Source organism: Solea senegalensis, linkage group LG6, assembly GCF_019176455.1.
Source record: "Solea senegalensis isolate Sse05_10M linkage group LG6, IFAPA_SoseM_1, whole genome shotgun sequence".
NCBI classification, from domain to species: domain Eukaryota; kingdom Metazoa; phylum Chordata; class Actinopteri; order Pleuronectiformes; family Soleidae; genus Solea; species Solea senegalensis.
The window spans coordinates 8,958,012-8,985,946 of NC_058026.1; the positions used below are offsets into that span (position 1 = coordinate 8,958,012).

Here is a 27,935-nt window from a genome sequence, read left to right on the forward strand (position 1 = left end):
AACAGACAGATTGTATTTTTTTTTTATCCGCCACTTATAATAATGTAGGAATAATGAGCCTGAATGTTTTTGTTTATGTAGAACATTCGGCACAGAACCAAATCTGAATGAATGCTATGATTCTCTGTTAGAATTACAGTGTAAAAAATGTTTGTTGATTCTTTCAAACCATTCTCAAAAATTAAGATCTAAATTAAGTCAGTTTAGCAGCACATTACTGTACACAGATATTAATGCCGTTCCCTGATGCATCTCAGATGTTACAGTGACTTCAACAAAATTACCACAAAGATCAGGTTGAGTTTTATGAAATGTCTGAAAAAAAAATACCCTTTCTTTGAATTTCAGGGGAAAATTGACTTCATGTCACATGTTTGTATTTCTTTGTAACATTCATGTTTCCATCTCTCCTTGCCTTAGTCTGTGTTTCATCCATGTCTTATCATTTCTCTCATTTGCTTTTCAAAATAAACATGAGCCAAAAGTTCTGCATTCACCAAGTTATAAAAGTTATAAAAACAGTTACAAGACACTATCCAATTTTTTTTATTTAAAAAAACACAACAATTTCATAGTTTAGTATGTAGTCCAAAATGTGACAGAAATGTCGTAGTTTAGTACGTGGTCCAAAATGTGACAGAAATGTCGTAGTTTAGTATGTGGTCCAAAATGTGACAGAAATGTCGTAGTTTAGTATGTGGTCAAAAATCTTGGGGTTAGTGTCTCATCCAAAATTTGGCAAAAAAGTCATACCGTGCGTTATGTCGTCCATAATTTGACAAAAAATCATGGGTTAGTATGTGTTCCGAAAGGTCATAGTAACTTCACTCCCATTTGCCAATATGACCAAGAGAGGACAACAGAGGCAAGCGGAGGATGATGATGATGAGGACAACAGAGGCACTCTGTCTCAAGGCCAAATTGTCTGTACAGGAAGCAAGACTGGGTTGTTTGCAAAGAACTGAATCCTTTGAGGGTTTTTTATGAACCTGGAACAGCAGCGCATATGTTGTCAACGCAGTTGGTTTGAGTGTAAATATATCGAATCTATATGCCATGGGTTGACAATGTGAGGTACTCAGGAGGAAAAGTAAGGCAGAGTCAGCAAGAGGCCAGAGGGAGAGGGGGATGAGAACTCCACACTCTCAGAGACGCTTTTATGGTCTTTTTAGTAAGGAAAAATGGAGACTCCTTTTAACATTGGAAATTAAAAAGGAGGAACTGATGGATGAGTGGTCATGCTGCCAGGATAACAAACGGGAAGATTGTGTTATAGTACCACCCCACCCCACTCAGCTATCAGGCAGGAACCTTTGAGCCTCACCAACTAATTAGGACCCAGTGTCAGCTTTCTTTCAACCATCACCACAATCAGTGCTTTATCTGTACACAGACTTCACCTGCAACAAGATGTTACAGTTTCAACAACCACAAGATCAACAACCCTGCTTGAACTTTTTACTAAATTCAATCTCTCCTTGTCTATCCATGTCGGAGCCAAAAGTGCATGTCAGCAAGACACTGTTTAGTATGTGGTCCAGTTTAGTAAAAATGTGACAAAATGTCATAGTTTAGTATGTGGTCCAAAATGTGACCAAAATGTCATAGTTTAGTATGTGGTCCAAAAAGTCATAGTAACTTCACTCCCATTTGCCAATATGAGCAAGAGAGGACAACAGAGGCAAGCGGAGGATGATGATGATGAGGACAACAGAGGCTTGTTGCGTGAAAGGGTTGACGTCTTCCATCTCTGATTGCCTTGTTTCAATGTCTGATTGTTGATTTCTCACATGAACGTATTGTAGAACTTTCTAGCAGGCAAAGCTATTTATCTTTCATTCTATTTATCTGTTCATTGTTGTAATTGGTATCAAAGCACCGTTGCCTTTAAAGTGCCTTTAAGGTGCATTGTCAAAGCCAATTTGTTATATATTAACCTTTGTATGTGCCTTTGTAAATCTATCTATCATCAGAATCTGTACGACTTGTCGGTTTTACAACCTAACGAACTGCTAACTTACTACTAACTGTCTAACGGACTGCTGTCTAACTGCTGTTTAACTGTGTATGTGGAATAAACCTTCAGAAAGACAGTCGAGTTGCCGAGGAGCCGGAGCAAGGAGCTAACAGAGCCGTTGAAGGATTAAAGGAAGTGCCGCAGCCGTGAGGAAGGCTGTGAAGATTGCACAAGAAACACAGAGCTCTCCTGGGCAAAGAGCTAAACCGTTAAGCCACTAACAGTGCTACGAAAGAGCCTCACAGACTGTGACGTTGTGACACCGACAGCTGGGGCGTGGTCATTCGTGTGCCATTCATAGACGAGTTGTTTGCAAAGAACTGAATCCTTTGAACAAGTCATTGGCAACAAACCACACTTTTTGAAAGAGTGAAATCCTTTGAACAATTCCAATTCTGGAGAGAGTCAGGAGTTCAAAGAAGAAAAATGGCAGACGACAAGCCAGATCTGGAAGACCTACAACGGAAGCGATCAAATGCGCAGCAGAGCCTAACAACGCATACTAACCACCTTAATGTCAACGCTGGTCGTCTAGGTACAGGAAAATTGTTGGAACGCGACTATGATATATTCGTCGAGGCCTGCAATAAATATATCGAAGAACTGGGACAGATAGACTCAACGGACGACAACTGTGAGTTTAGTGACACTCTGACAAAGAGGGACACCATTGTGCAAAGGTACCGTGAGACTATGGAAATGCTGTGGTTCAAGGACGCTGAGCCTGAAATAAGCGCACTCGTAACACGGTTGAATTCAGCTTTCCATTAGGCTGAGGTACTCAGGAGGAAAAGTGCACTACAGTGGAGTCAGCAAGAGGCCAGAAGGAAGGGACTGGATCAAGAACTCCACAAACTCAGAGACGCTGTGTATGGTTGGAAAGACTATCGGCCATACGGTAAGGAAAAATGGAGACTCCTTTTAACATTGGAAATTAAAAAGGAGGAACTGATGGATGAGTGGTCATGCTGCCAGGATAACAAACGGGAAGATGGGCATACCCGACCAGTAACTCGTGCTAGTACCACCCCACCTGTTCAAACCCACTCAGCTATCAGGCAGGGCACCATAACTGGCACCAGTCCCCCTCAACAGCCTCACCAACCTAATTATGGACCCACTGTCAGCTTTACTCAGCCTCTAACCCTCACCAGTACACCACAGCCACTGAGGTTTCACACTGCTCCCACCAACACCAGCATGGAACAAAGGGGCATTGTGCCCACCAGCAACTTTGGTACAGTCACAGGGGGAGAAGACAGCTCTCAGTGAGCCCGACCCAAAGCAAAGATCATAACGATAAGCTTGCCTAAGATGTCCGGGAACAGGAAGGCTGATTGGGAGAGTAATTTGCAAACTTACAAATGATCAGGAAGGCTGGACCCGTAACTGATTGGTGGTGGATCCCAGGTGAAGTCAACATCGCCGATCTCATCACGAGCGACTAGATGAAAACTCCAAGTGGCAGAAGGGTCCCGAGTTCCTGTCTCGTCCAGTTCAAGATTGGCCTATGAAATCTGCAGCAAAGGTACACACTACACTCACAAAAATGTCATAGTTTAGTATGTGGTCCAAAAAGTCACATAAATATCATAGTTTAGTATATGGTCCAAAAAGTCACCAAAATGCCATAGTTTAGTATGTCGTCAAAAAAGACACAAAAATGTCATAGTTTAGTATGTGGTCCAAAAAGTCACCAAAATGTCATAGTTTAGTATGTCGTCCAAAAAGTCACCAAAATGTCATAGTTTAGTGTGTGGTCCAAAATGTGACCAAAATGTCATAGTTTAGTATGTGGTCCAAAAAGTCATAGTAACTTCACTCCCACTTGCCAATATGAGCAAGAGAGGACAACAGAGGTTTGTTGTGTGAATGGGTTGACGTCTTCCATCGCTGATTGTTGATTTCTCACGTAAACATATTGTTTTCAAGGACAAACCGAAGTTTTACATCAAGTGTGTACTTTATTTGCGTTGTGTAACACAAAGTTTGTCGACGAGGATGGGATTCGAACCCACGCATGCAGAGCACAATGGATTAGCAGTCCATCGCCTTAACCACTCGGCCACCTCGTCCTTTTTCTCAAATGTTTTCCTCATGTAAATTCTGTAAAAGAGTGATCTTCAAACGAAAATCATGGGAAAAGTGAATTTGGCAGAGTTTAGTATGTCGTCAAAAAAGACACAAAAATGTCATAGTTTAGTATGTGGTCCAAAAAGTCACCAAAATGTCATAGTTTAGTGTGTGGTCCAAAATGTGACAAAAATGTCATAGTTTAGTATGTTGTCCAAAAAGTCGCCAAAATGTCATAGTTTAGCATGTGATCCAAAAAGTCACCAAAATGTCACAAAAATGTCATAGTTTAGTATGTGGTCCAAAAAGTCACCAAAATGTCATAGTTTTCTATGTGGTCCAAAAAGTCACCAAAATGTCAGTTTAGTATGTGGTCCAAAAAGTCATCAAAATGTCATAGTTTAGTATGTGGTCCAAAAAAGTCACCAAAATGTCATAGTTTAGTATGTGGTCCAAAAACTCACCAAAATGTCATAGTTTAGTATGTGTCAAAAGTGACAAAAATGTCAGTTTAGTATGTGGTCCAAAATGTGACAAAAATGTCGTAGTTTAGTATGTGGTCCAAAAGGTCACCAAAATGTCATAGTTTAGTATGTTGTCCAAAAAGTCACAAAAATGTCATAGTTTAGTATGTCCAAAAACAAAAATGTCATAGTTTAGTATGTCAAAATGCAAAATGTCATAGTTTAGCATGTGGTCCAAAAAGTCACCAAAATGTCATAGTTTAGTATGTGGTCCAAAAAGTCACCAAAATGTCATAGTTGTAGTAAAGTCACCAAAATGTCATAGTTTAGTATGTGGTCCAAAAAGTCATCAAAATGTCATAATTTAGTATGTGGTCCAAGAAGTCATAGTTTAGTATGTGGTCCAATGGGGTTGACGTCTTCCATCGCTGATTGCCTTGTTTCAATGTCTGATTGTTGATTTCTCACGTAAACATATTGTTTTCAAGGACAAACCGAAGTTCTACATCAAGTGTGTACTTAATTTGCGTTGTGTAACACAAAGTTTGTCGACGAGGATGGGATTCGAACCCACGCGTGCAGAGCACAATGGATTAGCAGTCCATCGCCTTAACCACTCGGCCACCTCGTCCTTTTTCTCAACTCTTTTCCTCATGTAAATTCTTTAAAAGAGTGTTCTTCAAATGAAAATCATGGGAAAAGTGAATTTGGCAGAGTTTAGTATGTCGTCAAAAAAGACACAAAAATGTAAAAGTTTAGCATGTGGTCCAAAAAGTCACCAAAATGTCATAGTTTAGTATGTGGTCCAAAAAGTCACCAAAATGTCATAGTTTAGTATGTGGTCCAAAATGTGACAAAAATGTCATAGTTTAGTATGTGGTCCAAAAAGTCACCAAAATGTCATAGTTTAGTATGTCAGTGGAAAGTGCTGAATCAAGTCTTACTGTCATGTAATAAGAGTAGTGGAGTGGTTATGTACGTACCTCCGGACAGATTCCTGGAATTTCCCACTCACTGTGCTTCCCATACACACACACACACACACGCACAGAGTGATACTTCCTGCTCACTTTCTAGGCACTCATACAGAGACAGCAGTCAGTCCAGATCAAATTACAGCTACTGCTCCAGTTACTGAGGCTTTACTTCACCTTCATTATGACAGGTCATCTGATGGAGTCAGAGGACAGGGATGTAAAGTGGTATCACTGTGCTGCACACACACGAGTGGGTCTTTTAAGGTGAAGATGTTTTATATGGATAGAAATGAGTAGTTTCACGTCACAGAAACCTTATCTCTTTATTTTGCCGTTTGAATTATGATTTGAGGTGATCGTCGAGTAGCACTGTTACATATTAATTGTGTCCCTCGTCCGTCTCCTGTGTGCAGAATTTTACTCTCCTTGTATTTCACCACTTATTGACTTCCTGTGTGTTATTCAAACACCTTATCTGGATGCAGTCCTGGAGGAGACAGATTCTCTTTGTGTTGGATGAAGGATTCTGTTTTCTTGTCTGGGCTACTTTGAAAGCTGCTGGAACTAAAATACCTGCTATATGTAAAAAAAAACAATACACATTTATTTTATTTTTAAATGAAAGCAAAGTGAATTTCAACCTGTACTTTGGAAACACCACTTGTGCTTTTTTAAAATTTCTGAAAGAATGTGAATAAATCAAAGACCAAACTTCCAGAGCAAACAAATGGAGCATGTAAACAAATGAAATGACAAAAATAAATTCATAGAAGAAAGCACATAAATACATAAATAAGGAAGCTGCAGCACAAAACATAAAAGGGCCTCCCACATAAAACGGACTGAAATAAAAGTTTCACATGCCCGTTGGGTAAAACAATGGACGGCAAAACAGAGTTTGTGTTATTTTATTTAAAATATGTCAAAATAATTAATACAATAAAAAGTTATCGCAACTTTAGAATTGTGATGGTTACAGTAAAGTTACTGTTTTTTTATCAGCTGCAGCATTGGCAGTTCATCCTATGGTTGATGGAACCTTGATGATTAAAAGCTACGGAAAAGACACAAAATTTGACCATCATATGACTCCGTTACAGGCATTACAGGCAGTTTGTTATGATTTTTAGCTCCTCCACTGCCAAACTGTATAAATGATACAAGACATTTGCAGCAGTTGCACTGAGTGAATGGGTGATTGTGAAAAACTTTTTGAGTTGTTGTGAAAAAGCACTGTATTCATAAAGTCCAGTGTACAGTACCAGCTAAGATGTTTAATTTAAAGGTTTATTTTGTATTTATTATGGTATTAATCTTAATAAGCAAAGGCTAATGTGGCTATGTTCGTATACTGAGTAATAACCATTATGCTCCATTTTGTGAGACTCTAAGTATCTCTTTTATAACTCTATTAATTACAGACTAGTACGTTTGGGTGGATTAAACTCTTTATTGAGGAGAAGAGAGGCTTACGAGTGGAAAGCTGGAGTGGAAGCTCTGAGATCATCCAGGGCCATGTAGTTGGCTTGTTTGACTTGGGGATTTGCCTGCGGTGTTCTTTTTAACAGACCAGACAGACGGAGAGACCATCTGCTCTCCTGACTGCTTCTTAGCCACAGCAATCTCCTGCAAAGACACTGCACTCACCGTCTTCTCCTGTTTCACACCCATCACAGCTGGCCGCAGCATTGAGCCGTGGTTTATGAGGAACAACGTACTAAAATAAAAGCTTGAAGTGAAGAATCGCCGAAAACCATGCTGCGAAAGGTTCCTCTGCTTAGAAACTGCAGAGCTGAACGACTGACATGCTTTAAATGGGTAATATATAAGTTTAACTATTGCTATACAACCTACATTTGTCATCATTGAATGTGACTTACTAACCATTCTATTTCTATCTATCTATCTATCTATTTATGTATTTATCTTAATTAAATCTCATTACCTGCAGTTTCGTAGAGCCCTGCTAAGTTCAACAATCTCTCAAAGTGCTTATGGTTGTCTTAATATAAATAGTAAATAAACCCAATGTTATATTAATAATTGCTTAAGTAGAGTCACTCTGAAATAATATTTAAAATGATGTCATATGAGGCTGTCCATGCTGAATCCTCAGCTCATAACTGTCACCTCTTCTCTTAACAAAGTCTGCCATCTGCTGTTCAATACCAACAAACACATGATGTTTTGGGGTTTTTTCAAATACAGATGATGTCATCATTTCAGAAAAAAACCTTTTGCTAAAGGTGTTAAAGCTTTACAGTGTAAGTCAACAGCATGTGTGTGTGTGTGTGTGTGTGTGTGTGTGTGTATTATAAGAAATATAGGCTAGTAAATAAATACTGTGTGTGACAGTAAAGCCAAACCATCATACACATGCAAGTTCACTTGGATGGATTAGACCTCATGTGTGTTGTTCTATTGATTATGAGGGTGCGGAATCATAAAGTCACTTCTGAGCAGCAGCAGTGAAAATATTTGTTTGCAATATCAAGAGCAGATTAATTAACTGCTGGATTAGGATATTTAATCCAGCCTCAGTCCAAGGTTCAGTTAAAGCCGTTACTAAAGGCCTCAGGTTGGTGACTACAGTGGCTAAAATTGGGTGTTGTAAACTAAAACCAGTAGTATGGTACCATCCATCTCTGTACCAGCATAATATCGACATATTTACAGTATTTATGTCATATCAAACGCACTTATATTTCTCTCAGTGACATGAGTAAATATGACATTTTTGTGTACAACTTATATGGCTCAAAGAGCTAAAATGATGTCTCTTTTGTCTTTTCTAAAAGCAACTACAGACAGAAATATTGTAATGTGTCATTTATTCTCTCTCTTTCTCTCTCTCTTCCTCCAACTCTAAAGCTGTTAGGTGTGGCAATTACACATTATTCAAGGCCAGCAGATGCTCACATGCTCCCGTTACAGCAGTGTTTCTCAAACTTGTTCAGACCAAGGAACACTTAACGGTCTTAACCCATAAAAAACACTCTAGGACCACCTAACACAAAATAGCCCCAAAACAGTTGCAGTCAGCGGCGTTGCAAACCACTCAAGTCAGACAATGCCACAAAACAAACATTATAATATATATTATATTAATATATATACACAATATTATAATATATAATAAAAATAAAGATTTTTGTGATTTTACATAGGCTACTAGTTGATTTGATATTGAAAACAACAGATATATATGTTGCCGGCAGTTTGAGAAACACTGAAATGAAAACACTGACATTTTAAATGTTTTAAAAGCTTGTCACTATGTGGACACACTTTGAGAAAGGTTGCGCTTCAGCTTATAATACAACTGAAGTTTCGATGTGCATATCATTTGCATTTTAAAACAACACTGCTGAGCTAGCTAATAACAGTGTAGCCAAATAACATTATAAAAAGCACAGTGGATTATTAAAAGAGCATTTTTCGATCCCTGTATGTGACTTTGAAAGAACACTATCATAAGGTAGATGAAAACTTACCCCAGAAGAAATTGAAAGGTATTCCTGCAGACTCTCCGATCAGATAAGAGGTTCAGGGTGCTTTGGGTTTCTTGGTGGATGTCGTCACCTCAGAAGTAACCACTTATTCTCATAACCCGTCACTTTTTTTCCGCCAATCCATCTGTTTGTTGTTGAAAGGCTCTGAAGAAAGTGCTTAAATTAAGTTAAGTTAAATGAACATGTTAGCCCAAATGCTAACATGTTAGCGATGACGTCGCTAGCTTAAATGCTAACATGTTAGCGATGACGTCGCTAGCTTAAATGCTAACATGTTAGCGATGACGTCGCTAGCTTAAATGCTAACATGTTAGCGACGACGTCGCTAGCTTAAATGCTAAAACGTGTGCGATAAAGTGTCGGCAAGTACAGCCACGATTTAGTTATTCTGCAGTGCTTCTTAGCTTGTCCATCTTCATTCAACGGTGTAGACACAGCTTCAGCTGCATATTATCATTGGCATAGAGCAGTGGCCGAATTGACGTCTATAGCAGTCAAATGCCAGTGAGTTAAGTAGCCATGTGTTTCCTCTGTGACTGGCAGCTGATTGGCAGGAAAAACAACATAAGCACTGGAATGTAATCACCACATCCTAATTATGGTTTTAAGACCCACAATCTACTGTGATTTGAAGCATGTAGTGGCTTCTTCAATACTTATTATATTACTAATAATAATTTAGAAAAACAACAAAGATAATAATATATGTATATCTATATACATATATGTATATATATATATACACATATACATATATGTTTAAAAATGGATGTTATTTAATTTAATTTAATACAATACATTTAATACATAAAGTTAAGTTTATTGTCAAGTTCCCGTCAGCAACACAAAGACAGACATTCTTGTACAGCATTCTTGGGGAAGACACAATGCCTTCCTTAACCTCAACCCTCACAACTAAATGTTTACTCTTACTCTAATCTTAATCCAAACCCAATTTTAATTCTAACCCTAATATCCACTTTTAACCCACAAAAGGCCTTTTATTGATATATAAATTGTGATCTCACAGCCTCTTGTACACACACACACACACACACAGACAGAGAGAGGTTTGCAGGTTGCAGTGCAACTCGACAGCTGAGCCATTCGTCTGAGTCCCTTGGGAAACAATTACCCCTGACCTGGCAGCAGAGCCAGACTGGGGCTGGGAATTAACGATGGGCTCTTGACTGGTTCCCATTTGCTCATGACTCAGACATGGAGTGAAAACCGCACAGTGAAAGGATGCTGTCACTGTACAGCGACTCCCTCTGCTGGAAGCTGACACCCCGGTGCAGACAGTGGATGATTTAATCTCAGCTCATAGAACTCTAATGATGTCTTCAGTCAAGTTCATCTGAGCTGTCTATAAATCCTGACTCGTCTTTAACGTCTTTCTGGAGGATTTCTTTGAATAGAATAAACAGTTTAAATCTAAGTGCTTTGTGTAAGATTTACTCATTTTCTATCTTGAAAGTTTCAATATGTTGAATTGTAGTGGCATCTAATGGTGAAGCTGCAGATTGCAACAAACTGACCGCCCTATGAGAATCTACTGTGGCCTTCAGATATAAAACCACAATCCCCCCTTTAGAGCCAGAGATACAACGTGGCAGTGTCTGCAGTAAATTTAAAAAAGGCACCATTCTGACATGTTTATGAACTGTACCGTGAAGACAGCCTTGTAACAAATCACCGTGGTAAGAACCAAAAACAGCAGTTGGTTTAGGTGATTTTGCACAGAAAATAGACACAGATTTTTTTTTAATTTAGATTCATTTTGCCCAAAACAAATAAAATACTGAATGTGGCAAATGGAAATGGAGGAAAATCATTTTTAGAGCAAAATCTGCAATACCCTCAAGGCCCACCAGTGGGCTTATTTTGATACTGTTGACTTGAAATGCATGTACATTCAGGGGACCCAAAGGCTCAGCCGCATGAAGACCCCCAGTCGATGTCCTGTGGCCTCTATTAATTACTATTTTATCTAATTCTATTGTCTGTTTTTGTTATTTACAGATTCATTTTGAATCATACATAGTGTATGTATTCTTTTGTGCAAACTATATGTCAACACAAACAGGTGGGGTGCAATACCATCCTAAATATCTTTCATTGCAACATCATGATGGATTATCAAGATATATTTTTTTATTTCTAATCACTAAATATTAAATTTTTCTCCTCCTGACCAGAAGTCCTCTGGCCCCCAGGTCATTTTGGCTTAGAGGTCCCTGTTATATATATAATAATTAAATGTGGAATTCAATAATGTGATAAATATAACCTTATCCATACATCCATCTTCTATTGCTTTATCCTCCACATCCATGGGTACACCATGGATCTTGGACTGTGGAATGAAACGTAAGAGATTGTTGAAAATCATGAATATATAAAATAAAATAACAGGCATTGACATGGAGACAGGTATCATTCTGTGTTTTTGTGTTCATTATCAGGATACTGTGTGTACAGATGGTGGCAGTGTCCTCTCCTGACCTTATGAGACACATCAGCTCAGACTGAGGGAGGAGCTGCACAGGACCGAATCCCCATTAGAGTGTCATTTACACCTCACATAATTCACTTCATCATAACGATGACGTTTGATGCAATAAACAGAAACCTGACAGACCCGAGCCATAATTATGTGTGTCCTGTTTGTTATTCGGATGTCTGCTGTTCCCCAATCAAACCTTTTGTTCTGATTTACAAGCACAATAAACACACAGGTTTGCGCGGCTATTCTTTTTAGGTTTCTCCGTTCGTTTCCATTTATTTGGACTGCCTAAACAAAGCTGTATCCTGTAACCATAACCTGTTAATGACCCTAACTATAACCTAATCACAATTCAAATCTTTAAACTTAAGCAGCTCCTCACAAATGAGGATCTGCCTCATTAGGACCAGGTTCTACTGGTTCTAATGAAGTAACAAACACAAGTACACACACAGACACGCACAGTGTTCTTTCTGTTATTGTGAAAAAGCAGACCTCTTCCAGCCTCTCCCGTCACGCTTTAGCATCAGGAGCTGCCTCAGCCCAGCTCCCCCCTCCTCCTCCTCCTCTTCCTCTTTCTAAATGAGTACCCCACACCCCACCTCCCTCTCCTCTCCTCTCCCCTCCCCTCCTCTCCTCTCCTCTTGTGGCCTGTTGCCATGGAAGCTGATTGGAAGGATCGCTCCATCTCTCCTGCACATTGCACACTCCATCCTTGCCAGGAGAAAACAAAGCCTTTGGAAGCACAGCTGAACTGAAATTTACAAAAAAACAAAAAAAAGTCCCCCTGAAACAGCCAGTATAAGAACTTACATAAAAAATAATCATACTGTGTTCATTTCTCTGGCGTTCAGTTCTCTGGTGCAACACCTGAACACATATTTTCATACCAAGCACTTGTGATTTATGTCCCGATGGGTTTTTTGCCCTTTTTGTGTCACAGTCAAGGACATTCAACACACACACAAACACACACACACACACACACACACATAGATAGTTCCATTTCAGCAAACACCTCCCTGACAGAACACAAGCTCCAGCACTTTTTAATTCCCCTCTAAACTGACACTGAGGCTGGTGCTCACTGCAGAAAGAGGGAGGATTTTTCCACTGCAGATCTCACTGCGCTCACCTTCCAAATAAGTCAAATAAGTTCATCTATTCATCTTAAATATGTATATTACGGCATAATCCAACATAAATACTTCCATAATTACTGACACTGTTCCCTAGTTCCTCTGTGCTGCACAAAACTGACAAATAAAGACTAAAATATAATGTCTTCACACACACACACACGCACACATAACTCAAGGCTAAGGCTCTTCATAGATTTATTTTTGTTACTTTTCAACCCAGCACTACTATAATGGGAAGACTGAACATTCAGGGTCCAGCATTGCTATAGCAACAGTGTTAATGGGTATTTGTGGGCAGGGGTTTGGTGGTTTTATCACATATTTTGAGACAGAAATGGTTGTGTATGTTTCTGTTCACCTCATTTTTATAGTTACTGAATGTGTGGCAAAACTGCGGTCCCTTTACAACAGCATGCACTTGTTTTTAATGCACATTATTAACACCAGAAATGTGACAAAAGCCACAAAACACATAGTAAAAACTCAAAAACGAAGCTCGACCGAGGAGGAGAAGTTGCCAAATTGACTTCTGCAGCCAACACAAACCAATTTATCTATTAAAATGTTGTCATGATTTTACTGTCAGTCTATTTTTTATCCTGACTTTGTACCACACCAAAATGAAAAGCCACCTAATGTGAAAAGCAGTTGATAAAAATGCATTTAATTTCAAATTTCAATTACAATGTGAATGCAGTGTGAATGTAGGTTTGTCAAATGAGTAATGGGGTTCCTTCAGCTGTATGCTGAACATGCGTCACCAGCTCATCCAACCACACTGTACTGTAACTGAACTATTCCTTTAAGGTGTTTGGAGTGACGCTGCACAGACCGACGGATCGTCTGCTCAGCTTCGCTGACATTTTCTCCATCGTGCCTTTGGAGAGGACAAGTGTAAACAGTTATGAACGTCACTGCTTTGAAAATCACCACGACTCAGAAGCTTTTTTTTGCCCCAACACACAATCAATCGAGTCCGAAGTACACACAGACAGGACAAGATGCCTGGAAACTGCTCCAACGCAGCTCTCAGTTCACACAGATATTACAGCTGTTGTTGTAACACAGGTAACTCAACACCGCACACCTTAGCTTTGAATGATCAACTTTTTAATAAGCGCAAAATGAGCACTTGCGCGGCAGCCATTTTGGAAATCTCAGGTGTAAATAATTAAATACGCGCCATTGAGCGCGCTCAGTTTCAGGCTGCATGCTGGTTCCCTGTCACACTGTTCCCACATACGTGAAAACTGGTCTGAGCCGTCGTTGAGAGTAGTCACTAACACCTGTGCCTTTCCTGCTTAAACATATTAAAATGGCTGCTGTGAAGAAGGCACGTTGACCGGCCCTCTAACGATATCAATGACACAATATACTGTGCTCCTGCGGTATTATTAGTATTAGTAATAGGCAATTATATGTGTTTCTGCTTGTTCACGGATAAGAATTAACTTTCAATTTGCCACTCTACACTATTTAATTCAGTTTGGATGGGCTCTATTTATGTCAGACTTTTCAAAAATGTGATTTTGTCCTATAGAAAAGTGTTTTGCTGTACAAAACCCCCGCAAAACTTCACAAACCAACACTGTCTGAAAATTACATCTGCTCTCACATCTATGCTCTTTTTTTGCCTCGTATAGTTCTGTGCAAAGGCAGAGTGAAAATGATTTTTTTTCCCCCCATCATACACTCTTTTTTTTCCTGTGATCTGTTTTTGCTCTGCTCTCAATTTAAATTTCAAATTAGCTGTATACATGTATATATATAAAAAGGAGTTTCATAAAAGCAAGGGGCCATGTTACACTGTCCCTCATATATGAGTGTGAGGAATAAGATCATATTGGTGGGAAACACACAGTTTTAACAACAAAATGTCCATAATTCTCCTAAAGATTGTGGAAAATCTACACCACCCCCACCAACCTCATCACATCCACCCCTCATGTACACCCCATCCTCTCTCTCTCTTACTCTCCCTCTCTCTCTCTCTTCTCTCTCTGATCTCAAAGGGCTTGCTTCACCTCAGTCAAGCTCCAGCGCTCCAGCCGGCAGCAGCATCCAGCTAAAAAGTCTTTGTGAGGAGAGAGAGAGAGAGAGAGAAAATAGGGAGGGAGGGAGGGCGAGAGAAAGAGAAAGAGAAAGGGGGGGGTGCAGAGGAGCAGGAGATGAGCAGACAGTGAGAGAGCTGACAGCATGAGCAAGAGGATGAGGGTGCAAAGGGAGAATGCATAAGATAGACAGAGGCAGGAGAAGCTCAGTGCTGCACAATAGTGCCTGAGGCTGCTGGAGAGAGAGCGAGAGAGAGGGGGAGAGAGGGGGAGAGAGAGAGAGAGAGAGAGAGAGAGAGCAGGCATCATGGCAGTGCTCACTGCATCATCACGACACATGGGGATGTTTGGCCGCTGCTGGTGAACACCGTGTGATGCAGAGGAAAGAGTGGAGGACTTCCTGGAAACCAAAGACGGGCTAAGGAAACAGGTCAGTGTCTGTCTGTCACAGGAGAGAGAGAGAGACATTTAATCACATTCACATCTGTCAATAAGACTTCCCTCATCAGTGTTTGGGAGGCTGTACATGCATGCATGCAGACATGTGAGCATGTGTGTGTGTGTGTGTGTGTGTGTGTGTCTATACATGCAGGTTTGGTCCGTCCAGGAGAGTTCAAGCAGGACTGTGTATATAGTGTGATGTGTTCAGTGTTTCTTTTACTATGAATCCCCCTCTTTTACTCCTAAAGAGATGACATAACATGAGGTGAAGTGAAGGACTAAATACTGTACCTGCAAAGCTGCAGATGCAGAAATAATTGCCAATGCTGCGAGAAATCAGGTAAGAAACGAGGGGCCGGACGTGAAGATAATGCAGCACAGGATGGAGCTGTGCGTGGCAGGATATGTGTAGTTAAGAGAAGGAGAAAAGGAGACAAAGCCAGTCAAGAGAGGGAAAAAAGCTTGGCCCGGCATTCAGCTCTGCTGCATATGATGTAATCCTCCACCAGGGGCGAGCAGTCAGCTCAACAGTTTCGAACAAAACTGGACATTTAAGTCAGGACAAAAGTCAAGTGAAGCTGCAGGGGTCACGCCACATTTCTGACCGCGAGCAGAACTTCATCAACTCCGACGATCACACGAGTCACCTGTCTCTAAGTGTCTCCGCGTAATCAGTAAATCAATTCAATTCAACTTTGGGATGAACCTCATGACTCATCCCCTTTAAAATTTTGGCAGCATGTCAGCGTGGGCTGCTACTTTTAAAAAAATCTCCAAAAATGTGATTGTAGAGTTTATTACACGGCGCTGCTTGAATTTTGGTGGAATAACTATCCCAAGATTCAGTTGTTGTTGTTGTTCCACAGTCACTTCCTTTGTTTATATTAAATCCTGCATAATTGAGTGGTACTTCAGTTGGTGGTCAGCTCGTGTAATGGCTTTACAGAACATCTCTCCTCCAGTCTCATCAGTATGGGACCAGACCTCAAGATGACTGTCTGTGTTTGGTTCTCCAAATATTCACTCATTCATTCATATAACATTTGTATGTATATCAACCTCTAATGTTTGAATTTGAAATCCATTTTGTGACACAACTTTTCTTTTGTCTCTCATATGTACAGTAATACAGTTTTGTGGCTGCAGAGTGGGAAAACAATGAAATCAGACTGTGCTGCATGTGTCTAGACTGAGAGAATAGCACCCATTCTTCACTGAGCTGGACTGGAACAGTTTGCTGAGACAGAAGGCGGAATTCATCCCTCATCTGGAGTCAGAGGAGGACACCAGCTACTTTGACAGTACGTGGGTCTGGATTTATGTTTCTGTAAAGTGCAGCAGCTACATCAATATTAGGTTTATGGGGTGTACAATAACATTCTGACACCGACATTCTACTCAGAAATGCACATTTCTCTTTGAAGTGACAGCTCTTATATTTCATGGCCTCACTCTGTCCTCCGCCAGCCCGTTCGGATCGTTATCACCACATCAATACATACGACGAGGATGACACCAATGACGACGAGCCGGTGGAGATCAGACAGTTTTCCTCCTGTTCTCCTCGCTTCAGCAAGGTCTGCCTCTTTCTTTCTTTTGTGCATCCTTTCCTTTTTGGTGACTCTTTTGCTCTCTCTCTCTTTTTCATTTAAATATCTTTTTGGTCCCTCTGTCTCACTGTTGAAATAATTGTCACATAGAATCACACTTGGCACACGTGAACATGTGATGTGTGACAGGAATAGACGAAGAAGGGAAGTCTCTTTGATGGGTAAAATGAGGTCTTACTGCCTTTCACTTAACACTTCTTTGTGTTTAACAACTCAGACAATCTTTCAACTCTATGTTCATCCGCCCTGTAGTGCCACATCTCACCATTATGTTCCTTCTGTCACACTTTACCCAGTGAGATTTTCCTCACCTCACACTATCTTTGAGTTCCCTCCCTTGACTCTCCTCACTCTGTCTATTCCATCCTTGTCACGTAAGGTATTCCTGTGGAACTGCAATGATTATTTGACCCATTTACAACCCATATCATATAAAAATGATCACCAATTACCTTGATAATGAAAAAACTAGCTTGTCTCAGGTTCAGTGTGAGGGTCTTCTACCGCTCGTAGTTACAGATATTTGCTGTTCAGATAAAATAAGATGATAATGTTTAACCTAACTTATAATATGACATTTTATAGTGTCGGAAAAAGTACAATTCAACATTTAAAATGAGAGCAAATAACATTTTCAAGACGATGAAAGACACAAAACAAACATGATATATTACTTAGTTTCAGGGTCTGACTGTTAACATTATTTTGGATTTTCCTGCTGTGAAGACAGCTGGATCTTCCCCTGTTTCCATGGTGCACTGCTGAATATTCTGTAGTCTTCCTTCAGCAGAACTCGTCTTGTTGTCCTCCCCCACAGCTTAGCTTTCCTTTGTTACTCTGCACATAATGAGTATTTTTCAGATCCAATGTGTGCATCTTCTTCTTTGTAGACGTGTCAGTGCTCACATGCATGCTTAGTAATGACATAGAAGCATGGATGTTATTTTTCCAATAGAGTAGGTCACAGTGCTTGTGTCCTCTTTGGTCTGTGTGCGCTCCCTGTTACTTATCATGTAATCATGATAGCAAGAGAGGTTTGATCAATATGCAGCTGAGACTTGTGTGTAGCCTAAAGAAACTGTGGTGGGGAAGAGAGCAACACCTTTACATTACCAAAACAACTACTATAAATAAACTTGCAATACTGTAGTTTGTTATCCTTAGCATTCCTTCTTTACTGTCTTTTTTACATTAAACAAACCTCATTCAGTGTTATGCTAGATATTTTTAACAATCTGGCATCCTATTTACAACTGGTGCTTGATAAATACCCGATATTAGACACTGCTATTGATATTACATAATATTGACAAAGGCTAATGAATGATGTGGGCTGTGAAAGCCAATGTGGATTTTTTTATTTTTAGATGCAAGCTGCCGGTAGCAATATATTGTGCCAATATTTCAATTTGGACCGTTTTCATGACAAAAGGTTAAAAATTAATTGGCAGTCGAACATTCTACTTGTTGTGGTATACATTTGTAAAATATTGTACACCAGTAGAATTGTAAGCTTGTCATTATTGTTAAAGTGGAGATTAAAATCACTGCCAGCAACATTTTCTTTAGCAAGGAAATCACATTGAAAGTTAAACTCACCCACAGACCATTATCCTTTGCAAAAGAGCTCTATGCTTTTTTTAATCATTTAGCACCTTTTTTTTTTTTGCATTATTTTTTTGCATTTATTATTTTAAATCTCCTAAATCACTTAAGTCAATTTGTCAGATTTTACTGAACTCCCTCTGAAGTTTTAAAAAAAAACACCCGTCACTGATACGCCAAATCACATGCCTCCACATGGCTCAGAATTCCGGGTTTCAAAAAAGTGATTTAATGAGCGTTTTTTATCATCATTATTAGTATTAATATTATTATTATTTCAGCCATAAACACTCTTGTTCTACACCATGGACTGCATTTTTGTTCCCATTGCTTTCCTTTTTTATCACATGAACCTTTTATTGTGAATAGCAACTTTTATTGCATTTTTTTTTATGTCTCTTCTGTGGCACATGACAACCGATCGATGCATATTTTCATATATCCAAAATACACACCAGTAAAAAGAAATCATGATAAACAAATGGCTATAACACACACTCTCCCCAGTAACTATTTCCCAAGCTATTAATAGCAGCTAACTGATCAAGTGATTATTATTAATCGGACCGTGTCCCTCTGCAGGTTTACAGCAGCATGGAGCATCTGTCTCAGCTGGAGCAGAAAGCTACGACCTCGGTGCCCCGTCGGGAGCACAAGGGCCCACGGGATGACAAGGTGACCAAGAGAGAGAGCCTGGGCAGCTTCAGCATGAGGGACAAGGGCTGGAGGACTGGATCACCTGAGATGTGAGTGAGGAATAATAGAGACAGTCATGATTTTACCACATATTTGCAGGACTGGCGCCAGTTGTTGTCAATATGTTTGTATAAAATAGGGCTGAAGGTTTGCTGTCACCTTATGCCTCACTGTCAGGTCCTGCCTATGTGTTAATGACATTTCTTTACCTACTCATGTGTTGTAGAGCAGGTCCAGTACAACGTTATAATAGTTTTGGATTGTTCCTTAGTTTTAGTTTTGACTTTTTGTTTTTAAAATTGCTTCATTTTAATTCGTTTTTAGAGCGGGTTTTCTAGTTTTTATTAGTTTGTATTTATAGTATTAGTTTAGTTTGAGTGTTAGTTTTTTATAATATGGAGTATTTGCCAGGTGCAAGGTTCAAAAAGGTGATAATAATAAGTTTTGTGTCTCAAATACAACTTTTCAAAACTGCCGGCAGAGGAAAACATTGAATATGAACCCAAAAGGATTATGTGTGAAATGAATTTACAAAGACGACAACTAAGCAGATTTTCACTACGATTTTAGTTTTAGCACAATTCAGTTTCAGTTAGACTCTAATGTTTTTTTCAATTTTAGTTGTTGTTATTTTGTTAGTTTTTATTAACTGTAATAACCTTGGTCAAGTATTCTGTTGCATTTGTCGTATGTGGATTATATATTGTGAGCCGTATGTTGTCTCTGTCGTGCTGTGTTTTTTTCAGTGGATAAATTCTACTTCATATTAGGTTGAAAATTAGAGGGGGGATTTCTTTGGATTTAGTTTCAGCTCAGGGAATGAAAATGAACGCTTTGATCCGTGATCTACATTCAGTAAACACAATTCTGCTCTATTGTTACTCATATCATGCAGCAGCTTAGACAGGGGGCAGCCTGTTGAGGTCAGACCACACATTATTCACAAATTCATTTTTCTGATTGAGAGCATAGAGCAAAATCAGATTGCCATCACTTCTCATAACTCAGTTTTACGTCAGCCTTTAGGAAACATATGTCAGTCCCTGTATGTTCCTATATAAGGTAAAATTATTCGTTCATACTCTCTGCGTTCATCATGGATTGAATCTTTTGATAAGGTGGAAGCAATTTATTACCTTACATATCAGAATTTCCCTTCTTCCATGTCAAGTAAGAATTATCTGTATCATCTCTCCAGAAATGATTAATTTGCTGCTGCTGCTCATTACAAAATTGACAGTATTTCCATGACTCATCATCTTGTCATACATGAACATGCAGATATGTTAAGATGCCGCACGTAATAATTATTCAAAATGCTGACGTTAACTCTTATCTCAAAGCACTGCTGTGCCCAATGAGCCGCCAGCATGGCTGCAGACTTGTCAGATAAAGGAATCATATAGAGTGGACATGTTGTGACTGTTTCCATGTCTTCCTCCTGCAGGAAACGCCTGTCCTACTCAGAGTCCCTCTGCATGGAGGGCGATTCGAGCCCTCCCCTTGGTGCTCGGCGACGCTTCTCAGCACTGATGGATACACATCGCTTTGCCTCACCCCTAGAGGGTGAGTCAGACTTCCTGTCACGTCAGGCCCCCATCAAGGTCCGCGGAACCTCGCTGGACGGGACCAGTGTCCCAACACCGGGTCTCCTGGAACAGAAGGCCAGTCTGAAAGAGATAAATGGAGCAGGTGAGTTGCTGTTAGTGGTCTCCCAGGTAGCGAGGGCAGAGGAAAGGAAAGAAATAAGAGTCAACACTAGTGAAAGTGATAAAGTATTAATGGTAGGAGCATAGGAGGTGAAATAGCAGCATGTGATACCTAATTAAAAGGTTAGTGCTGTGCCAGTGCACCGCTGGACTATTGTTATCACATGCTATTTTCACCTCTCAAGTGCTGTTTAAAGCTTAAATAACTGTAATTTACATATGACTGTACATCTTCACAGACAAGCCCCCCAGGCCTGGAGAGACACCAGGCATTAGCACGGCAGTCCCCACATCATCCTCAGGTCCTGTAGTAACCGGCCGTGATGTGATGACCCCTCTGTATGACCCACTGGGGCCGCGGGCCACCAATGACCTGGTGCTCCGCAGGGCACGCCACCAACAAATGTCTGGTGAAGGAGAGAAACGCAACTCCAGAGGTGGCAACAAGGTCATAAAGTCAGCCTCTGCAACGGCCCTGTCTGTCATTATACCGTCAGGTAAGATGCACAAGGAGAGATTAAACTTAGATCTTTCAGGGGCCGTTCACATGCAGCATCTGAAAACACTTTTATGTATGGAAGAAACCATAGATATTTCCAGCTATAGCACGAGCTTCTGAGATGACTGATGTTGCTGCAGCTTCACTGAATTCATTCATGCATTAATGCCTTTGTACACATGACTGACGTGCATCTTCTGTAAAAAAAATAATGTGTTTGTGCCAGCAAAAGATGCTGCATGTGAACGGCCCCTTAGGAAACAGTAATTTGTCATTCACTTATATGGTATCTGATTTCTCTCCCGCCACTGTTTTTGCAACTAGTGGAGCAGCATGGTGGCTTCTCTCCGCTGGCCAGCCCCATGTCTCCTCACTCTTTTTCATCCAACCCTTCGTCTCGTGACTCGTCACCAAACAGAGACTTCTGCCCGGCAGTCAGCGTGCTGCGCCCCCCCATCACTATCCATCGCTCTGGAAAGAAGTATGGTTTCACCCTTAGGGCCATCAGGGTCTACATTGGAGACAGTGACATCTACAGCGTGCATCATATTGTTTGGGTAGGAACTTTGTCATAGCATATGTCTCTGTGGTAGTGGTGGTGTGGTGATGGTGAGCTGAAGTCACTGACTACACAGATTGTGTATGCTACATGCATCTGTGGGTGCATTTTTTAACGTAGCAAACAGTGAATTCTAGTTCAGTTCAAAAGAAGAAATCCTTTGATACGTGTAAGTCACGTTTCCTCACTCCAGATGTTTTGTGTGCTGGCAGCATGTGGAAGATGGCGGTCCTGCCCAGGAAGCTGGTCTTTGTGCTGGTGACCTCATCACTCATGTTAATGGAGAGCCTGTCCATGGTCTGGTTCACACTGAAGTGGTGGAGCTTATCCTCAAGGTAAGAACCAGCTTTTAACCAATTTTTTATTTTTTCAATTTTAACACTTGCACTGGGAATATTTTTTTCTCCTACTTTGTGTTATGTGAGATCATAAATTGTTGATTCTAATAAATATAAATAAGTGGAGTTTTCATTTAATGTCACTGTTCTGTGCAGAGTGGTAACAAGGTGACAGTGACAACTACACCTTTCGAGAACACCTCCATTAAAGTGGGACCTGCAAGGAAGGCCAGTTACAAGTGCAAGATGGCTCGACGAAACAAAAGGACCATGGCCAAAGACAGCCAGGACAGGTAGGACCTTATATGGTGTCACCACTGTAGGGACATGTTATCACCAATCAGTACCTTACTGTAATGCACAGTAACCTTTGCATTTTTTCATTGATTATACGAGTTGATTATACCAATTCAAGAGCCAGTAGTTTTGCATGTCTTTACCCTTTGTTCATATTTACATGTACAGTGATGATTGGTTTCTGTTGATTTTGGTTTAGTAAAAAAAAAAGTCCCTTTTCACAGTGTCCATTCTGTCCCAGAGTTGCTCCGCTAAAAATGATTTTGAAAGTCAAGTTAATAGGTTAAAGTTTATTGTTTGTGTACGAAAAATCTTCCTTTGCCACTCACTCTTTTCATTCTCTCTTTATCCTGTAGTAAGAAGCGTAGCTCCTTGTTCCGTAAGATCACAAAACAGTCCAACCTGTTACACACCAGCCGCAGCCTGTCCTCTTTGAATCGCTCTCTGTCCTCCAGTGAGAGTCTTCCTTGCTCCCCAACTCACAGTCTGTCTGCAAGGTCTCCCACTCAGGGCTACCGCTCCACCCCTGAGCCGTCATACTTGGGTAGGGCACTGACACTTTATGTTTAAAACACTGTTTAAAAAGTGCTTGAAATATATACTTTTAGAACATGGATTTGGGGACTTATCCAAATTTGCTTTCTAGCCAGTGTTTATGTGCTGGACAATATAGACTTTTACATTGTTTTTACATGTTTAGATTTTCCTAAAGAACTCTATATTAATCTATCTTTTCTTCACCCTGTGATCCTTTAGGTGCTTCCTCCCAGAACAGCTCTCCAGCCTCCAGCACTCCAAACTCCCCTGCTCCCTCACAGCACATGAGGCCCAGCTCCCTGCATGGCCTCTCACCTAAACTCCACCGACAGTACCGCTCTGCCCGTTGTAAATCAGCTGGTAATATCCCTCTGTCCCCGCTTGCTCACACACCTTCCCCTACCCAGGCTTCTCCACCACCTTTACCAGGTCACACCATAGGAAGCTCCAACACCACCCAGTCTTTCCCTGTCAAGCTCCACTCCTCGCCACCGGTGGTGCGTCCCAGACCCAAGAGTGCGGAGCCTCCTCGTTCACCGCTTCTCAAACGGGTACAGTCAGCAGAAAAGCTGGGCTCACCTTTGAGCCAACCCAGCTCTACAGGAGGACTGGGTGGTCCACTGAGGAAACACAGCCTGGAGGTGCAGCACTCTGAGTACCGCAAGGATGCTTTCCTCTGTGAACTCGGGCTCCAGAGTCTGTTAGAGACAGAAGGGGAAAATTTGCCTCCTCGTCCTCCGCCCCTGCCCTCATCCTTGACGACACCAGAGACAGGTGTGCTGAAGCCTGTGAGGAGACTTGGGAGGCAGGAATCCCCACTTAGCAGAGAAACACTGTTGGCAGGGAGGGAGAGGGAAGAGAGGGAGAGAGGAAGGGAGAGGGAGAGAGAGAGAGAGACAGAGACTGGGTCAAGTCGAGTTGTTGCAACAGCACCCCAGTCGTCATTAACAAGAAAACCTCATACAAGTGAGCTGCCCTTGAACTCTCAAAGCTCCAGACTTGGAGTCGAAACCACTACTAGCACCCCTACCAAAATAAAAGCAGGTCTAAGTGCACAGAAAGCACCTGAAAAAATCCATCAGGGTCAGGTAGACTTTAGTCAAAAGCAATTGGACCCAAAGGCTAGTAAAAGTCTATCTTATAGTAAAAATCCCCAGGAGCAGCAGCTAGGAGCTACAAGTGGACCAAAGCAGGATGGAAGCAACAAGAGTGTTCACACTAGGCCGGGTTTACTTGGTGCTGCCTTCACTAAGAGCTCTTCTTCCTCTCCAGATAAATCCATGGGCATCAACTTGACAATGACAGCAGGTCCTCCGAGTATAAACAAAACCTTTAAACCAAGTATGGGGGACAGTCTGAGGAAGGCTGGAGCTGAGAGCAGTGACTCAAGGACTCCAGACCTTGGCTCTAAAAGCCCCAAGCTTCCAGCTCGGATCCTCGCTCCTGTTGTTCCCTCACATGGGCAGTCGCTCTCTCTGGGTAAGGTGAGGCAGGGACTAGGAGGAGTCAACTGCTACAGGGGAACCCTTGATTGGGATGACAAATGTCGCCTGGAGGTGGTAGAAGAGCATTCACCTTCCCCCTCTCCCTCACCTACTGCTGTCGCCCCCTCGCTCTGTGGCCCTTCCCTTTGTAAGTCGCGTCCTGCCTCCCCTGGCGACAAGACAAGCTTCGTCAGCCAGCTGACCACTGTGGCCAAAAATGTCCTCGGGCCAATCAAGCTTGGCTCCCTGGAGGGGGTCAAGTTCAAAGACCAGCAGACTAAGGCAGCAGAGGAAAAGCAAGGAGGAACTGCTGGGAAGTCCGACACTCCCACTGGAGGTCGAGTGGTTGCAGGAGCTGCAGTGGTCACCCAAAGCCCTGCTGGATCCCCACTAGAAAAGGCTGCAACAGGCAACAGCCCACCGAAAATGTGACCTCATGGTCTCTCACACACAAAAAAAGATGCCTTTTTTTTAACAATGCGACAGAAGTGAAGCACTTAAAAACACTGTACATTCCAATTTTAGATTATATAAAATGTAATTTATTGATTCTAATCATTGACTGATTCCAGGAGTAAACCAGGAGTAAAAAACATCTGTAAATGTGCATTAACTATTGCTTTTCTATAATAAATTATTTAATAAGACTCTTAATGTAATGTGGAACACTTTATCCGATGTACATGTGTGTGGGTCTCAGTGAATGCATGTCGTATGGTATGTACTGTACATGTTTCATAGGTACAAGAGGTCAAAAAGTGCTTTACTGATCAAAACATGCTGAATACTGTGAATACCAAATCCTGTCACTCTGTTTTGTCTGTCAACCAGCTCTTCTACTGCTTATACAAGGCAATGGAACAGGGTGGGGGAACTGAGGCACAGTCAAATGATGTTGTTATCAAACGACACGAATGACACGCAGCGTGAGTGGTTACGGCACGAAAGCAACAAGATGATTAAGCTAATTTCTCCATCATCCAGCAGTTTGCTTTCTCTGAGTTGCACTCTGACATTCTGTTAGCGGTTGTCACATCAAGAAGCACTGTCTACTTCTCAGTCAGGGGATTGTGTAGTGTGTGTGCACGCGCGTTGGTGTGTGTGTATGTGAAGCGACATTGGGTCTATTCCTGGTGGTTCTCGGAGGCTGTATCCTGCTGCACAAGAAAGCAGGCTTGACAGAGCCCAGGCTCAGCGCTTATCTCTCTTGTGCAGGAGAGCTGCCACAGCTCTTTTCTCCCTCTGCTTCTGACTATCAGGCCGACTGGCCACACAAACACATACACAGGTGCACAAACGCATCCACACATCACCAGCCAAGAGGCAGCAACGTCAGCAGCTGATTTTCATGCATTTAAATCCATTCCCTTGAGCTCTACAAACTGGGACGCGCGAATGTGTTAGAGAGCGAGCGAGCTGAGAGGTGTGTGTGAACATATATGTCTTTTCTGGGGATAATATAACTCGGCACGGTTGACTCGCCAAGGGTCATGACCAAAACTGTGTTGGACATAAATGGGAAGCAATTAGGATTCCAGTAACAGTCTCAGGATTTTTAACAAATCCTACTGGCAAAGGGAAGATTTGTTGTCATAACGCATCACATAAAAGGCTTTAGAAAATATTGTAAGCACATATACACTGAACCCATACAAGAACAGGAGAAGCAGGCAGTCATGGATGTAGCATACCGTAATATATTTGTTAAAGGGCTCTATAGCTGAGATAGGGTTTGTGGATGTGGTGTATCACAAAGCACCCGTTATTGTACAGACAAGGTCATCTTCAGTATATTCAGAATGACTGTTAGCTAGGTAATCAAGTTGTTTTTTATTAATGTATTGGTCATTTCTTTTGGTATATGACATAATGATAATTGTGTTTGAATCACTTTCAGCTGTAGCAGGGGTTAAACGGATACAAATCTTCACAGGATATTAAACTTCTCCTGTTGGACTCATTCATCTCTATATAGCTCATGTCTCAGTAGCTATCCACTGTACATAATCTTATGCAACTCATTTGCAGCTGTGTGGCAGGACTGCTGTCCCCGCACAGCTTTGATGTGCTTTTTGAATTTCACTCTCTTGTCTCTGATTTCATTGAATTTATTTGGATTCTTCCTGGCTCTACCAACGTAAACTGATCCATCCAGCAATGACACGCATAAACAGGCTCAACTTGTTGGGTATCCACTTTTTACTCTCATCTGTTTTTGGACTGGGTCATTTGTGCTCAGTTTAAGCTGGAAGCTCTTGCTCAGTGTTACTGGCAGCGATGTCTTGGTTTTATTCGTCTGAAAAATGTTAAAAATGAATTGAATATGGCTATAGGCAGTTTCGGCATTTTTACATCAAGTCATTAATGTGAACACCTTAGCTCAATGTGTTTTTGATGCAATATGAACAAACTTGAATCCATTTATATCCATGAATCTAATTCTATCTACTATTGTTTCATGATGTACTACTAATTTTACACAACACAAAGTCAAATGTCCCATGCAGTACATAAATTAGCCAGTGAGTTTTCTTTTAATTTGGCGTGGTACTCTGCTGCCATCCAGTGGATTACAATGTTCACTGTTCATGAGTTTTTCCTGTAATGAAGCCGTGACCATAGGTTTACTGAAGATCGGTTGTTATTAGCCATATGAGGTTACTGAATATGCATTAATGTATCAGAGTATTTGCAGTAATTATCAGAAAACACTTGAAACATGAATTTGCTCATTTTTGTTGTTGTGTTTTTCATGTGCCTGTTAACTATATCTTCTGGAATAGGGATTTACATTTTTCAATATGCTGTCTTATATATTCTACTGATAGGAAGGAGTTCTTTTATAACTGGATGTAACAAATGTGTCATCTGGTCAGCTCTGATGACCTGATGAACAAAACTTAACTGTAATGTACTCTTATACAGCTATTACCCACTTTCAGGCCTTCTCCCAGTCAATGGTGTCTATACTAGTGTTTTATGTTTGATAATTTATTTAATGTATTTGACAGAGAGAGTTGTGTAAATGCACTTTATTCAATTAAAAAAAACCTTAATTTGCTGATATTGGTTGTAAGTTACTTTGAATGAGTAAATATATTGTATAGAAATAGAAAATACTGATGTTACAAATGAACACAAACGTCCAAGTATAAAAACATTCCACGTTTCTCTGTTCACTGAAAAAGGTTTTTTTTTGTGTGTGTGTGATAGATGTGATTCCAATGCAGACACCTGAAGTGCAGTATGTGGAATAAAATTCTGACATTTGTTCCAAAACTTTCCACCTCTCTGACTATAATTATCTGAATATAATCTGGGATAATGATCCTGAAGCAGTCTTGATATAATCTCAGTAAACCACTGTATACAGACTGCACACTGTAACCATAGAGCTTTTTCACAGCATATATTTTGA

At 40.8% G+C, this 27,935-nt stretch overlaps 1 protein-coding gene and 2 non-coding genes across 3 annotated transcripts; 1 reads left to right on the forward strand and 2 right to left on the reverse strand.

The window, feature by feature from the left end:
- The first annotated feature begins 2,443 nt into the window (after window positions 1-2,443).
- On the forward strand, window positions 2,444-27,796 carry LOC122770951 (microtubule-associated serine/threonine-protein kinase 1-like). The gene is made up of 14 exons (XM_044028187.1): window positions 2,444-2,697; window positions 2,789-2,915; window positions 2,960-3,254; window positions 7,100-7,245; window positions 16,385-16,484; window positions 16,651-16,760; window positions 18,981-19,144; window positions 20,542-20,786; window positions 21,043-21,300; window positions 21,627-21,859; window positions 22,074-22,196; window positions 22,356-22,492; window positions 22,853-23,040; window positions 23,253-27,796. Exons 1-14 carry the CDS (start codon window positions 2,444-2,446, stop codon window positions 24,947-24,949), a joined length of 4,077 nt encoding a protein of 1,358 aa, XP_043884122.1. The 3' UTR covers window positions 24,950-27,796.
- Window positions 4,011-4,092, reverse strand: trnas-gcu. Its single transcript has one exon. It is a non-coding gene; the product is annotated as a tRNA-Ser (tRNA).
- trnas-gcu lies at window positions 5,104-5,185 on the reverse strand. The gene has a single exon. It is a non-coding gene; the product is annotated as a tRNA-Ser (tRNA).
- Window positions 27,797-27,935: the final 139 nt, after the last annotated feature.